Source organism: Chinchilla lanigera, unplaced genomic scaffold, assembly GCF_000276665.1.
Source record: "Chinchilla lanigera isolate Chin_1 unplaced genomic scaffold, ChiLan1.0 scaffold00053, whole genome shotgun sequence".
Taxonomy (NCBI): Eukaryota; Metazoa; Chordata; class Mammalia; order Rodentia; family Chinchillidae; genus Chinchilla; species Chinchilla lanigera.
This window is the reverse complement of record NW_004955454.1, coordinates 216,145-229,649: the sequence shown is the minus strand read 5'-3', so window position 1 is coordinate 229,649 and position 13,505 is coordinate 216,145. Positions and strand designations below refer to the sequence as shown.

At 49.5% G+C, this 13,505-nt stretch overlaps 1 protein-coding gene across 1 annotated transcript in view; it reads right to left on the bottom strand.

Annotated features, from left to right (window-relative positions):
* Positions 1–13,505, bottom strand: part of Dennd3 (DENN/MADD domain containing 3) — a gene marked incomplete at its 5' end in the record, with an annotated part of 68,637 nt that overhangs the window by 24,286 nt on the left and 30,846 nt on the right. Inside the window, 6 exon segments of the mRNA XM_013520212.1 lie at positions 2,124–2,645; positions 4,161–4,360; positions 4,970–5,073; positions 7,536–7,632; positions 9,329–9,484; positions 13,285–13,406. Coding sequence (XP_013375666.1) covers positions 2,124–2,645; positions 4,161–4,360; positions 4,970–5,073; positions 7,536–7,632; positions 9,329–9,484; positions 13,285–13,406 — 1,201 coding nt within the window.

The window sequence follows — 13,505 nt, the reverse complement described above, 5'->3', positions numbered from 1 at the left end:
GGCCACACACCAGCTTTGCGCTCCCTCCAGGGCTCCCTTGTGGCTGAGTGACCATGTGACATGACACTGCCCAATAGGGGGAAGAGGAGGAAATGCCTAAGAGACAGACAGGCTCTTCTTGTCCTGGTAGATTCATCAGTTATCTTGTGACCATGGCTGATGAGGCTGGCGCTCAAAAGTTGAGGAGATGGTGGGGTCTGGTCCCTGATGACTCGGAGGACCACCGGCATGCTCATGTCCTGGCAGGATAGGACAATCGGCCCAGGGTGCCTCGGTCGCTATATATCAGGCATTCACACAGCTAAATCATGGTGCCTTCATGTTCCCATGTGACCACACAGGGAAGGCAGCAGGCCTTCTCCTGAACATCCAGGGCCACACAGGCAGCCAAGCTCTGCTCAGGTTCCTTGCATACAACAGTGGAGGATTTGCACGTGACCCACACACAGCCTCTGGTACCCTGCAGGTATCTCTAGGTGACTTCAATATCTGCTAGAGTAGATGCCATGTAAACCACTGTACTGGTTAGGGAATAACAACAGGAAAACATCTGTGCATGTTCAGTACAGACACAGTTCTCTGAATATTTCGGTCCACAGTAGGATGACATGGATTAGAAGCCCTGAGAGATGGGGCTTGACTGGGGCCACAGCATCAGGCTGACTGGCTGGGTCCAGCAGATGTGTGACCTGGGCTGTCCCAAGAGCTGCACAGACAAGGATCGACACGATCTCGCTCTGCAGTGTCAGCTCAGTACCAAACAGAGACACTCACGTCAGCCTGGGCTTTGGGTATAAACCTGAGAGGAACTGCCCACACGTGCACTGGGGACAGGAAGGGCCACTCAGTATCACGGGGGAAGGTGAAGCCCCTGAGACCTCCCCACGGCCACAGGATGAAACAAGCTGTACCTCTCACATGGCAACACCGCCAGCACCCAGAGGACAAGCCAGATCTGTGCCGTAAATGCAGGGAGTTCTGCAACACTCTGGGAATAAGACGGCTACGCACAGGTACAGACGCCATGACACTGTGCAAACATGAAGGCTGTGCCCAGGCTTGAGCGCATTCTCCAGTAGCCAGAAAGGAAAGCTCATGCTGGAGACAGCAGCTCCCTTGGAGAAGAAGGTACACGGGCCCACCTGGGCCTAGGAAACAGGTCCCTGCAGCAGGCATGGGAAGCTAGGCCTTTCCAAAGTTGGTGTCTATCTGTGATCTCTGTGATTCCATGGCTGTGAAGCTTTCCACGGCTCTCTGGATGAGGCCATCGGTAGGGTGAGGACAATATCTGGAGGTTCTGTCTCCCCATGTCCCATCACAGGCCCTGGACCCCTCTTCCCAGCAGGAGCCCAGCCCAGAAGCCCAGCCAGGGCGAGTTTGAGATGGAGCATTAGAAGACTGCTGACGGGCCCGTCACCCCACCATTCCTGGGCTATGCTCAGAATGCCAGCAAAGGTTGTCACCCTCACCCAGTACCTGTCAGTGCTTGGCCTGCTACTATCAGTCTTTTGGCAACCACTGCTGTCCATTGGTATTTGGGCATAGAGTCAGGTTTCAGAACCTCTGCAGATACCAAAATCCGCAGATATTCAAGCTTTTTAATAAAATTATATAGTATTTGCATAGAACCTGTGCATATCCTCCCATATACTTCAAGTCACCTCTAAAACACTTATATTAACCAGTACAAGCCAGGCATGGTGGTGCATGCCTGTGATCCCAGCTACCTGGGAGGCTGAGGCAGGACAATTAAAAGTTTGAGCCCCACTGGGACAATTATCAATTTAGCAAACCCTGTCTCAAAAAAAAATTTTTTTTTTTTGGTACCAGGAATCAAACTCAGGACCTCCTGCTTGCCAGGCAGGTGCTTGTGCCGCTGAGCTATATTCCTTGCCCTCAAAATTTTTTTTAAAAGGCTGGGGACATAGCTCACTGAGGAGGCCCTTGGTTTAATTCCCAGTACAGGAAGCACACACACATACAAATACGATGTAGACATTAAAAACCACAACAACAACAGTGAGTTTTCCTCACTCTGCACTGGGTTGAATCTGTGGATACAGGGCTTGTGGGTACAGGCACAGCTGTGTTTAAACAGGACGCTGTTGCATGTGGCTTCTTACCTACAGTCAGCGCATCGAACAGCCGGTGTATGATGTTGGTGTCCTTCACGATCCCTGATTCCTGGACCCTCTTCACGAAGTCTTCCAGCTGCATGTGCTTCTTGGGCAGCTCAAAGTGCTTCACAGCATCGTCTGCCTTGGTGGCCTCACCCGGCTTGTCCAGGACCTCAGCGATGAGTCTCCTCAGCTCAGGTGTCTTCTCAGCCTGGCTGCGCTCAGAGGCCGACATAGATTCCACAGTGCCCTTGACAAGGTCAGTAGGAAAAATCCGGATGTCTGTCTTGTAGAGGTTCTGGAAATCTGAGAGGGCACTCAGCAGCTGCCCCTGCATCAGGTGGACAAGGCCACGCAGGTAGAAGTACCTGGCCAGGAGCAGGGAGTTGTCAGGACCCAAGAGGTTCATGGCCTTGCTCAGCAAGGTGACAAAGTTGGCATGGTATGTCTGTATGCACTGGCTCATCAGCGGGAAGTGGATTTCAGGAATCTTGAACATATAGGTGGACTTAGGGGCCACATTCAGAACTAAACAAATTAAGGGGAAATAAGCCAATAATTAGCACAGACCTTCAAAATGGACATGTGTGCCTATCCCAGGAACACATGGGGCCAGGACACAGTGTAAACTAAGAACCAGTGCGTCCCTTCCAGAAAGCTCTGTGTACCCAGAGCCCCTCATTTTGTACCCTGAGACTAACAACACCTGGTACTCCTTGAACAATTTTGTTTGCTAAAACTTAATCCTACATTGAAACACTGGTGCTGGGGTTCTGAGGACTAAATTCATACTATAAGTCAAGGTGTACTTGCCTGGAAGTGAAGCCTTTTAAAATGATGGTTTTGTGCTCCCTTTGGCAGCACATATAGAATAACTGTTGCATTACCTTACCAGCTCTGGGAGGTCTCGTGGTGCTGCCCATCTGGCAGACATGGAAAGTGAGGCCTCCACAGCCTAGGTTATCTGTTCCAGCTACTGAATGCCACAGCCCAATTTAAACCAGGGGTGTCCCTCCTGCCAAATGTGACCAAGGGGCTCCAGGGGCTAAGTACCGCCCAGTCCCCCAGAGAAAGCAGAAGGCAACCCGGCTACCCACAAAGCCAGTTCCACTCGTGAGAGATGAGTGGGGTGGTCTTGGCCAGGATCTGGAGAAGGGGGCGGGGCCAGACCATATGGTTGTCGGGTACAGGCAGAGAAAGCAGTGTGTGCCCAGAGCAGGCAGGCACACAGTATCTGCTCAGTGCAGAAGATGAACTGCAGACCCAGAGCGGCAAAGAGCTTTGCTCAGAGTCACACAGCCAGGAGTGGCTACGCAAAAGATTCAGATCCAGCAGTCAGCCTTCTGACACCTGCTCTGAGCTCTGAGTCTCGGTGGTGAGCGTGTCAAATTCTTGTTTATATTCACTGGCCCTCTGGGAGCACGGCATGTGCTGCTCACGCAGCTCCCTAGCTTCTGGTACCTTCTTCTCCAGGCAATATTCAGTACATGCTGCTCAGCTAGACAGTGGCTACCAAGGGCCTACCTGTGCCAGTCATGGTGACAGCCACTCCCACCTGCAGTAGACAGGCCAGGCCTCCCCAGACCACTGTGCTGCATGCAGCTCAGCCTCTCTGCACACCCGACTCTGCCAAAACGGTCACTTCCACAGCCATGCCCCTGGCTCTGCTTCGGCCCCCAGTGGGACCCTGAGCCTCCGCCCTGGGATGGCCAGCTGCAGGCAGCCAGGCACAGGGCTCCTCTGTACCCCGGCCTCTAGACAGTACCTACCTGGCACTCAGCAGGGCCCAACAGCTGCTGCATCACACTGCACATTAGACATGTAAACATGTATTTTACACAAACACGAAAACTGTACAGCTGTTACCCTCAGCACTGACCCTAGGTGATGAGGAATACTTTCTTATATGTTCTAAACATATTTCAAATAATTGAGCTGTTAAACAATAAAACAGATCCTCTCCCTGCCCCGGAAACAAGCTGTGGTCCCCCAGTGGCTTGTCACAGCAGAGCCCAGCAAGTGCAGGAGGCACAGCTTGCTCACCTGGGCTGCTGTTCCTGCATCCTGTGGTGTCCATGATGCGAAGCGAGAAGTTCCTGGCTGGCAGCTCGGGCAGGGTGATGTCCTGCAGGCTGGGCATACTGACCACCATGCGCCTGTGGGTGATGTTCAGAGGCGAGGACTTCCTTGAAGCCATCTTCTCCACCGTTGGCCTTCTAGGGCTTACAAGCATCCCACTGATTCTGGGGTTGATCAAAGAAGTGCCTTACTTTACAGAAGCAATAATGCTTGGGGAGTAACCATCCACGTGGCGTCGTTTCCAGAGCAGGTAGTAGTATGGGGCAGCCCTGTCCACAATCACTCACAACCTGGTGCCTAAATCCCGCCTAGTACTGCAGGGAGATGACACATCAGTGGCCCAGGATGGCCCAGAGTCCAAGAAACAGACAGAGTATCATGCAGGTTTTATGCATGTTCTGGAGGTCAGGAAAAACCTCAGGAAGGGAGAAAGAATGGAGCAGATCTGAGGGTGAAAAACACATGTGGACAGAGGCCGGGGCACAGCACAGACACATTAATGCTGGGAATACTCAGGCACTCCCTGAAGAACAGATACATGGAGAGGGGCCTGTTTGTTACCAACTTGTAGCAAATTTCTAAATGCCAGGGTTTTCCTGTTCAAACTATCACTTTTCTGCCCAAATAAAACCATGCCGCTGGGCCAGGGATATAGCTCAGCAGCACAGTGCCTGCTGAGTCCTGAGTTCGATTCTCAGTAACAAACAAAACAAAACCATGCCACTGCAGCATTTTAGTCACCAGAGTTATATGCAAAAACCAAGGAAGAGCACCTGTCCTCCTCTGACTGGGTGTCCAGGTCCATCTGTGCATAGGCGTCCATCCTGCGGCTGAGCCGGGCTTTCAGGAAAGAGTGGAACATGTAGGTGTCCAAAACCTGCAGGAGACAACAAGAGGACATCATCCAGGCCTCAGGGTTCTCTCCTCTCCCTGCTAAAGGTCACAGACAGGATCCCATTGGCACCAGCTTTTCAGCAAGAGGTTCCTAGAAACAGCTTCTGAATTTAGTTGTAACCTACCAGGAGCACCCCCCAGTTCTTCACCTGCTGATCTGAGATAAGTAGCCACTGCATGTTTGAAGAATCACAAAATGTTCAAAAGCCTAAACCACCTAGCCACTTCGACAGCTATGCCTGTAAGTGTTTATGGCCAACTGACTCCAGACCTCTGATCGTCCCCTACAGCCCCACACCACAGCATAGTCTGCCTCCGTTCACTGCATCAGATACTCCTGCTGGGCTCTGGTACTCAAGGCCTTCGGGGTCCTCACTACAAAAGTGAGGGTCTAACGCTGGGGTCTTTGTTTCCCCCAGACACCTTCTCTCCATTGACCACGGTATGTGGACAAGTCAACCCAGGCAAGGAAGGGAGGGACAGGGTGCCCAGGAGGTCCAGAGAGGGACAAGTGGATCCCAACATGCAGAATGGGGCGGAAGAGTGCTGAGCAGAAGAGATCACACAGATGACATTGTGAGCCCTGTTTGGCCAGCTGGTGGGCCCACTCCAGCTAGGCCCTAGATCACCATGAGAGCCAGGAAGGTCACAGGGCACGGCACAGGGCCGAGGTCAGATCCCAGAACCAGGTCCAGACACCAAGCTTATAAAACAGGGCAAGAGCTTTGAGTTCTGAATTTCCAGTTCTTTAACTTTCCCCCATACTCCCTGAGTCCTGTGTAACAGTCATGGGGTCTGTGGGTGGCTGCACCCATCTGCACTGTGAGTTTGGGGACAGCAGGCTCCCCAGCAGCCCCCATGCTAGCATACTTGGATGGCTTGGTCTCTACCACTTCACAAAGCCACTCTGTCCTGGTGACCATGGCCACCCTCTGAGCCATGCTGTCACAATGGTGACCATTCAGTCTTCATTTGAGATCGCTGCTATGCTCTCTCCTCCTCCCTTGCTTCCATACCACCTGGCCCAGGTGTTTCTCCTGACTTCTGGCATCTTCTTGCCTCCCTTGCTGGAATCCCTCTGCCCAACCTCCTGACAGGCCCAGGACTGAGCCACTCCTTTGCCTGTTCTCTTTACTCCTCCGACACTGGCTCCAGGTGACCCCACTAGACTCATGGTGCTAAACATCACGTAGGTTCTAGGGATGCTCAAATGTGTCCCTCCTGGTCAGACCTTCCCCGGCCGGCAGAATGAGCACATCCGCCCACCCGACTACTCAGCACATTGGACCAACATATTTGAAGTGGGTCCCCAGGAGGTGCTTGGACACAGAAAGCCTGCACAGAACTAGTCAAAAAGGTCCAGGAAGTTGAAAATGGAGCAATTTCCCAAGCTCAGAGGACAGGGGCGGTTCATGCAGTCAAAAGAGAGAAGGGAGAGCCTGGGCCAGATGGGGGCCATACAGAAGCCACCAGGGTCACACATCAACAGCAGAGGGACGGACCTATACACTGCCTGGGAAAGGATGCTCTCAGCCCACCCTGGAGGTGTCAAAATGTACCCCTTAAAGACCAAGAGGTTCTGCAAGTGACATGAGCCATTAAAGCCCATGATGTCACTTTTTGTAATGGACAGAAACTGAAATCCAGCTGGGCTTGGTAGTGCATGTTATAACCTCAGGTACTCAGAGACTGCAAGTTCTCAAGACTCTGTCTCAAGATAAAAAATTAAATAAATAAAAAGGGCTAGGGATGTAATTCAGTGAAAAGCCCTGGTTCCATCCCAGTCCCACAAAAAATACTTAAAAACACCCAAATGCTCCCTAACAGGCAGAAAAACAATGTGCTCTGTCCTAACACTGGCAATTCTTTGGCATCAGCGATAGCAGCAAGCAATTGTTGAGAGAGCCCCAAGATCATTCCCAAAGGTCAAGGGACGGAACCAGAGAGCTCAGAGCTGAGATGATGCTAGCACGGGACTCTGAAAGAGCCTGACCTGTTTCCAGGGCCTGGGGAGGGAGACTGTGGCTGGGAAGAACCACAGGAAGTGCTGGGGACGATAGCAGAGTCTGATGTTTGGACTGAGGACATGTTACACAGGTAGGCACCTTTGTCACAAGTCCGTCAAATTCAACACTGAAAATAGGTGCATGCTATTATATGCAAATTACACTCTAAAAGCCAAAGAGAAAGGAATGAAAAAAAGGAATTAAGGTATAATAGGTACACGTATCAGTTCCCCACAAGGAGTGTGAACATTATCTACCTCAAATGTGTATTCATTTAAAAAAAAAGAGACAGCCAAAGGATCAAAAGGAACCATACAAAGACAAACTTCCTGGAAAATATTAACAGATCTTGCAAAAAGCTTATTCTGGAAAATATTTAAACACAGAAAAGTAGAATAGGTTGAACACAGGCAAGAACACCCAAGTCCACACTTCTCACCTGCTTGTAGAACTGCTGCTCCCCCATGGCTCTTGTTTTGAGAAATTCCTCACTGTTAAACACTCTGTGTTCATAATTCAGGTGATTTTTCACCTCCCTGACAAAGAAAAGGTAATCTAAGTATGGAATCACTTCAAGCACGTGAAAAATACTGCTTTTAGCAACAAAAGAATGAGGGCAAGTCTGTTCTTCAGCGAGATTAACCTCACCCTCAAAATGCAAGGGTCTAGGTGGATCACATGGTCAGCAAACTTTCCGCAGCTAAGTTGGACCCCTGGGAGACAGTGTCACTGGCATCTTCCTGGGGAGACCCTAGCTTTTCATGCAATTAAGCTTCAATCATCAATCACTGTCTGGGAATGACGCTGTCTGGGAATAACTACCTCAAAGTAGCCAGCTATCCACATGGCCACTGTCAGAACGACGCAAGGGCAGCACAAGGAGCAGTCGTTCTTCCCAAGTGCTGACCCCCTTTGGCCACCAGCCTGCCCTGGATAAATTTCTTCCTCCCTTACACTCTATTCCCTCAAGTGATTATAAACTCATGGGATTTCAACATATAATCTCTCAGATCTAAAGTAATCTTCAACAGGTTATACTCAATGCATGGTATGTTCAGTGTTTTCCTTCCATTGGGAGGAAAAAAAAGTATTCCACTTAGGGGACATATCATTTCATAATCTATAGTCACATTTTCTGCTTTTTAAATCAACTCAACAGTCTTCTAAAGTGTTTTTTTAAAATACAACCACCTTGATCATAAGACTTCAACTTCAAAGAACAAAAGGAAAATAATATACTCAGAACCATGCTAATTACACCGCTTTGAGCAAAAAGATAATATGACCTGTCTGAAATGCATCATCCCATTTTTTCCTAAGAAGTCATTTGCTTTATGTAAGTAAAGATGTCAAAAGAACAAGGCCATCCACATTTCAGTTTTGAAATAATCATGCTGAGTCCTGGCAAATCGGCAGGCGCTATGCTCAGCCTTCCCGAGTAGAAGGCCTTGCAGACTGGACCAGAGCTGGCAGCAAGTGCCTCCTTTGCTAAGGACTTGGGGTGAAAGCAGCAAGAAGGGGGAACGAGTGCTACAAGAGAAAGAGAAAAAAGAGTTGGAAGAAAGAAAAGGCCTAAAAATTACTCAAGTTGAAATATACTATAATTCCTTAAATGACTGCACATTTAGGCCAGAAATAGCAACTCAGTTTCTGTCCTGTATCCCATGGAGATATATACTACTAGTCTACCTAACCAATTCTAGCTGCAATGCTAGGGAAGGAATAGCAAGCAAGACACTTCTCACAATGGCAACTATGGAATGAGAAGAAAACCTTCCAGGTGGCAAACCTGCAGTCCCCCATTTGATCTGGAGGCTAATTTAGGAGCTCCACTGCCTACTTTGAGTCATACAAAAATAACCTGCCTGTCCCTTCCCCCTGGATACAGGCCTCTTGGCATAAGGTCCTCCCTGGCCTGTGCATACCTTCACTGACAAGCTCTCCAGGCAGGTCTGTGACTGTCCCTCTAGAGGCTACCTCAAAGTAGCCAGCTATCCACGTGGCCACTGTCAGGGAGAACAACTAGGAGGATGCTAGCCAGGGTCAGAGCGAAAACACCCAGCTCTCACTAAACCTGCTGATGCTGATAATGACAGGAAAAGGCTAGGCAGGGACAGGACATCTCATCCTGTTGGGATGGTCTCATTAGTCTCAACTTTGGGGCCAGCTGCCCTGAGGTGCCACAGGCTGGCTGGCTGCCTCTCCCGGATTCCATGTGTGCCCTTGAGGTACCTGAAGATGCCCACAAGCAGCTGTAGGGTGATGTGCTGGATGCAGGAGTTGAGTGTCTGCTGCCAGGCTCGTTGGCGGGCGCGGCCCTCATTCAGATCTGTGCTGGAGCTCAGGTGAGCAAGGTGTAGCTCAGGATAGAGCTGGAGGCTCTGGACCCTGGGAGAAAGCAGACAGATGAGGCTGCATCATGGAGCACAACTCTATGACAGCTCACCAGCCATGGCCACTGTTGCCCGTAGGTCGACACTTCAGGATGCTCGGAGGACCTGTCAATCACTCAAGGGATGGGCAGTCATTATGTGCCTATCGCTTGAAGAGTATTCTCCCACACACAGCACACACATTTTTGGACCATGTACAGTCATTCCAACACTGGGCACTGCCTGGATAGGGTGCCCCACCTTCTGGGATGCCTAAGGGTTTCCGCAGAGGCTGCATCTTAACCAGGCAGTGAGGGCTGCAGGGAGGAACAGTCACAGGACTCCCAAAAGCTTCCTCTTGACATTCCCCAGCACAGGTAGGGTCAGGTGCCCCCTCTGTGCCTGAACGTAATGTCCTGGGTGTCATCACCGACGGCCCACCAGGGGATGCCCACCACTGGCTCATCTGTGGGTTCTCATGTGAAACCAGGGAGTAATAGTTATATCTGCCAACTCTGAGTCACCATAATCACAAGGCCTGGCCTTCCTAATACTACCTAACACCATGCTGCGAGAGGGACTCTGGACATCACAGAAGAAATCTGTGGGGTTCTTTTGTTTGGTGTTTTGTTTTTTGTTTTTTATAGTACTGGAATCAAACCCAGGGACACTCAGCCACTGAGCTACAATCCTAGCCCTTTAAAAAATTTTTTTTTATTTTGAGGTAGAATCTTACTAAATTGCCCAGGCTGGCTTTAAACCTACAATCACTGTATATCAGCCTCCCAGGTATGTAAGATTACAGGTATGAGCTACTGCATCTGCCCAGTCTGTGGTTCTAAATAAGCAAGATAAAGACAACCAATTTGTATTTAATATTCCTTAAGCACCTACTATGTACCAGGCCTAGTTCTGGATACTGACTGAGGCAAAGCTCCTGCCTGTGTTGAGCTTACATTCAAGGGGGAAAAAATAAAAACAGATAAATTAACCACAAAATAAGAAACAGTGGGATGGGCAGCAAAAAATCTAAACAAGGGGTGCACATGGAAAAAATCAGATTGGGTGGAGATGAGTTCTCCCAGGAGATTACCTTGAACCTGAAATGTGAAAGGCAAGACATGAGTAGTAGGAGCAGGTGGGGGCAGTGCAGGAGGAGTTCCTGGTGACTAAAAGCCCTACTGTAGGCATGGCAGGCTTGCCAGGCCAGTGTAGCTCCAAGCCACAGTAAAGCGGTGAGGCAGGGGCCAAGTGGCCAGCAGGAGGCTCTGAAGCACTCCTGATGTGTTGGGAAGCTGCTGCTCAGGACATCCCTAGTGCAGGCTGGCCCAACTGATCAGCACCAAACAGGCCTGTGACCCAGCAGATTATAGGATGGACAGCATAGTAGGGAAGGACATGTGATCAACTTCCCTGCATCAAGTTTGCTGGAATCCTTGTCCTTCCTGATACAGGATCAATCAGGGGAGAAGACTTTCTACTTCCTGCACCCCCAAAATGCAGTCCTTCCCTCCCACCTACACACTAACCCAGCAGAGTTCTGTGCCAGGTGCCTGTCCCCACCCTCCAGGAAGGTCGGCAGTCATAAGGAGGCCAAGACAAATGCATACTTCTGATAAAGTGAGGACAGAAGGGCACAGAGAACAACCAGGGGCCAAGGGCCTCCCAGGGAAGCTGGGGAAGAAAGGCCACTGCCCCTCATCCCTCCTGGCCAAAAGCCCGGGTGCAGATGAACACCGCACCCAGGAGCCCGCGGGGAGACTGCACTGCAACCTGGTTCAAGGGCTCAGAGGCTTGGGTAACAGATGCATCATGGACAACACATGGGTTAGTTCATGCTTATCCCAAAGTCCCCATGATGAGCCATACAAGACACCACACTTCATGTACCCTGTTTCCAACCTGTGCACTGTGTGCATTTATATTCTGGAATCCTAGCAATGCAGATGGCAAAACAAACACCCGAGAACCTGGCAGAGATCAGTTCTAGAATGACTCTGAAAGTCAAGGGAAGCAGCTCCTGATTATCTGAAAGTAAACAGGACAAGGAGGACACAAGTTTTGCCTTCCAAGTTCACAAAGGTCCAAATTCCAAGAGAAGACCTTGCATAAATCACCTGCAGCTGCAGGAAGAGGACAGCCCTGTGCCCCTGCACCCCCACTGCAAGGGAGGACATCCCCCTTCCCTCTCCCCCACCTCTACCCCAGCACTTTTATCTGAACTGTTTCTTGGGGCCTTTGGGGGCTTTTAAGTTTATGGAGATGGAAGGAACAATAATAAGGGTGGTACGCTTATGTACGGATTGATATCTCTTATCCAAAATGCTCGCAGCTGGGCATGTAGCTCAGCGGTACAGTGCTTGCCTAGCATGCATGAGGCCCTGGGTTTGATCTACAATGCTATGAACAAACAAACAAAAAAATAGCTCAGGACCAGAAGCCCTTCAGATTTCAGATTCTGGGATATCTGCTCACACATAATGAGATATATCGTTGGGATGGAACCCAAGCCTGAACATGAAATTCACTTATGTTTCACATATTCCTTGTACACACACACACTGAGGCGATCCTATATAGCATTTCAGGGAAACTTTTAATTTTGATGCATCATGTGAGGTCAGGGCCAGAACTTCCCACTTATCTGATCATGTCAGCACTCAAATGTGTTGGACTTTGGAGCATCTCAGATTCTGAATCCTGTACTTTGCAAAAGCCATCTGGGTGGAAGGAATAAATTACACCATGGAGAGTCACATGTGAGAAAAGCACATAGAAGGAAGCCAGGACAGGCTGCCCTCTTCCTTCCTGCACCCCGAGCTTTCAGCTCTGTGGCTTCTGATCTCCCAACAAAAGACAAGGTGCAGATGACTACCCTACATACAGTTGCCCCCCAAGGTCAGCAAACACTAGTATGGCTGGGCCGTCTTCCAATAGCCTAAAAGGAACCAAGTATCGCTTCTATGACTCACATGCAAGGTCCGACAGCACTTGGACCTCCAGGCCATGAGGACAGACAAGCAGGAGCTCTCCTACTGCCCTTTTTTCAAAAACTCACAGGAAAGAGGGGCTGCACAAACAACCCCAAAAGAAGCCGGTACTGCGGCACCCAGTGGTCCTGTCCAACCCGGGCTGACAAGCCCTGGGCTACAGCCAGACATCCGAACACACGCCACAGTCTGATGACAAATGATTAGTCTCCCTCCACTGCTCTGGAGGAACATCCTGCCCAGCTTCTGCACCACAGCAGAAACCACAGGGACCCAAACCTAAAATATATTATGGTCCGTTTTGGAAGAAGTTTGCTGACACCTGATCTAGGCCAATGAAGCTCAGAAAAAGAGTAAAAGAAAGTGTAAACAGCTGCAAAACAAGGTTTGAAAAAGTAAGAGCACCGATAGATTGCCAGTGGAGAAGAGAGGAGGTCACACCCACAAGGTCCCCTGGACTGAGTATCCCAATGCAAGGCTACCACTGTTCTGTCACTACTGTATAGTCCTGCCCCATCCCAGCACTTCATGGGTATTTCATACACATCTAGTGAATGAACAAGAGATAACAGTACAGGACCCTGACGCCCAGGACCGAGGGTCAGGAAAATAGGGGGAGTGACTGTCCCCAGACTGTTAAGCCACAGATAGTTTTTAGACAAAATTAGAATACAGATAAATCCCTTCTCTTTAAAAATATTTGCAAACAATTTCTAAACTCTAAATATATACAACACCTATCAACAACATCAAATTAGAAAAAGACAAAGTAGCAAACACAGAATGTAAACAAAGATGTTCTCAAACACATACTATTTCCTGTTACCTCTGAATAAACGTCTGTGCCACCAGGAAAGGGATGTCAGGAACGTCCACGCCACTGTCTGAGAACTTAGAACAGGTGATGCTACCATGATCAATATCTATGAGAATTAAACCATCGGCTTCCTGCAAAATAAACATTGATGTAAGAATCTTTGAATTGGTACACACCTTTAAAAACACACAAATGTATTCTGCATTCCCTAGGACAGTATCATTACTTAA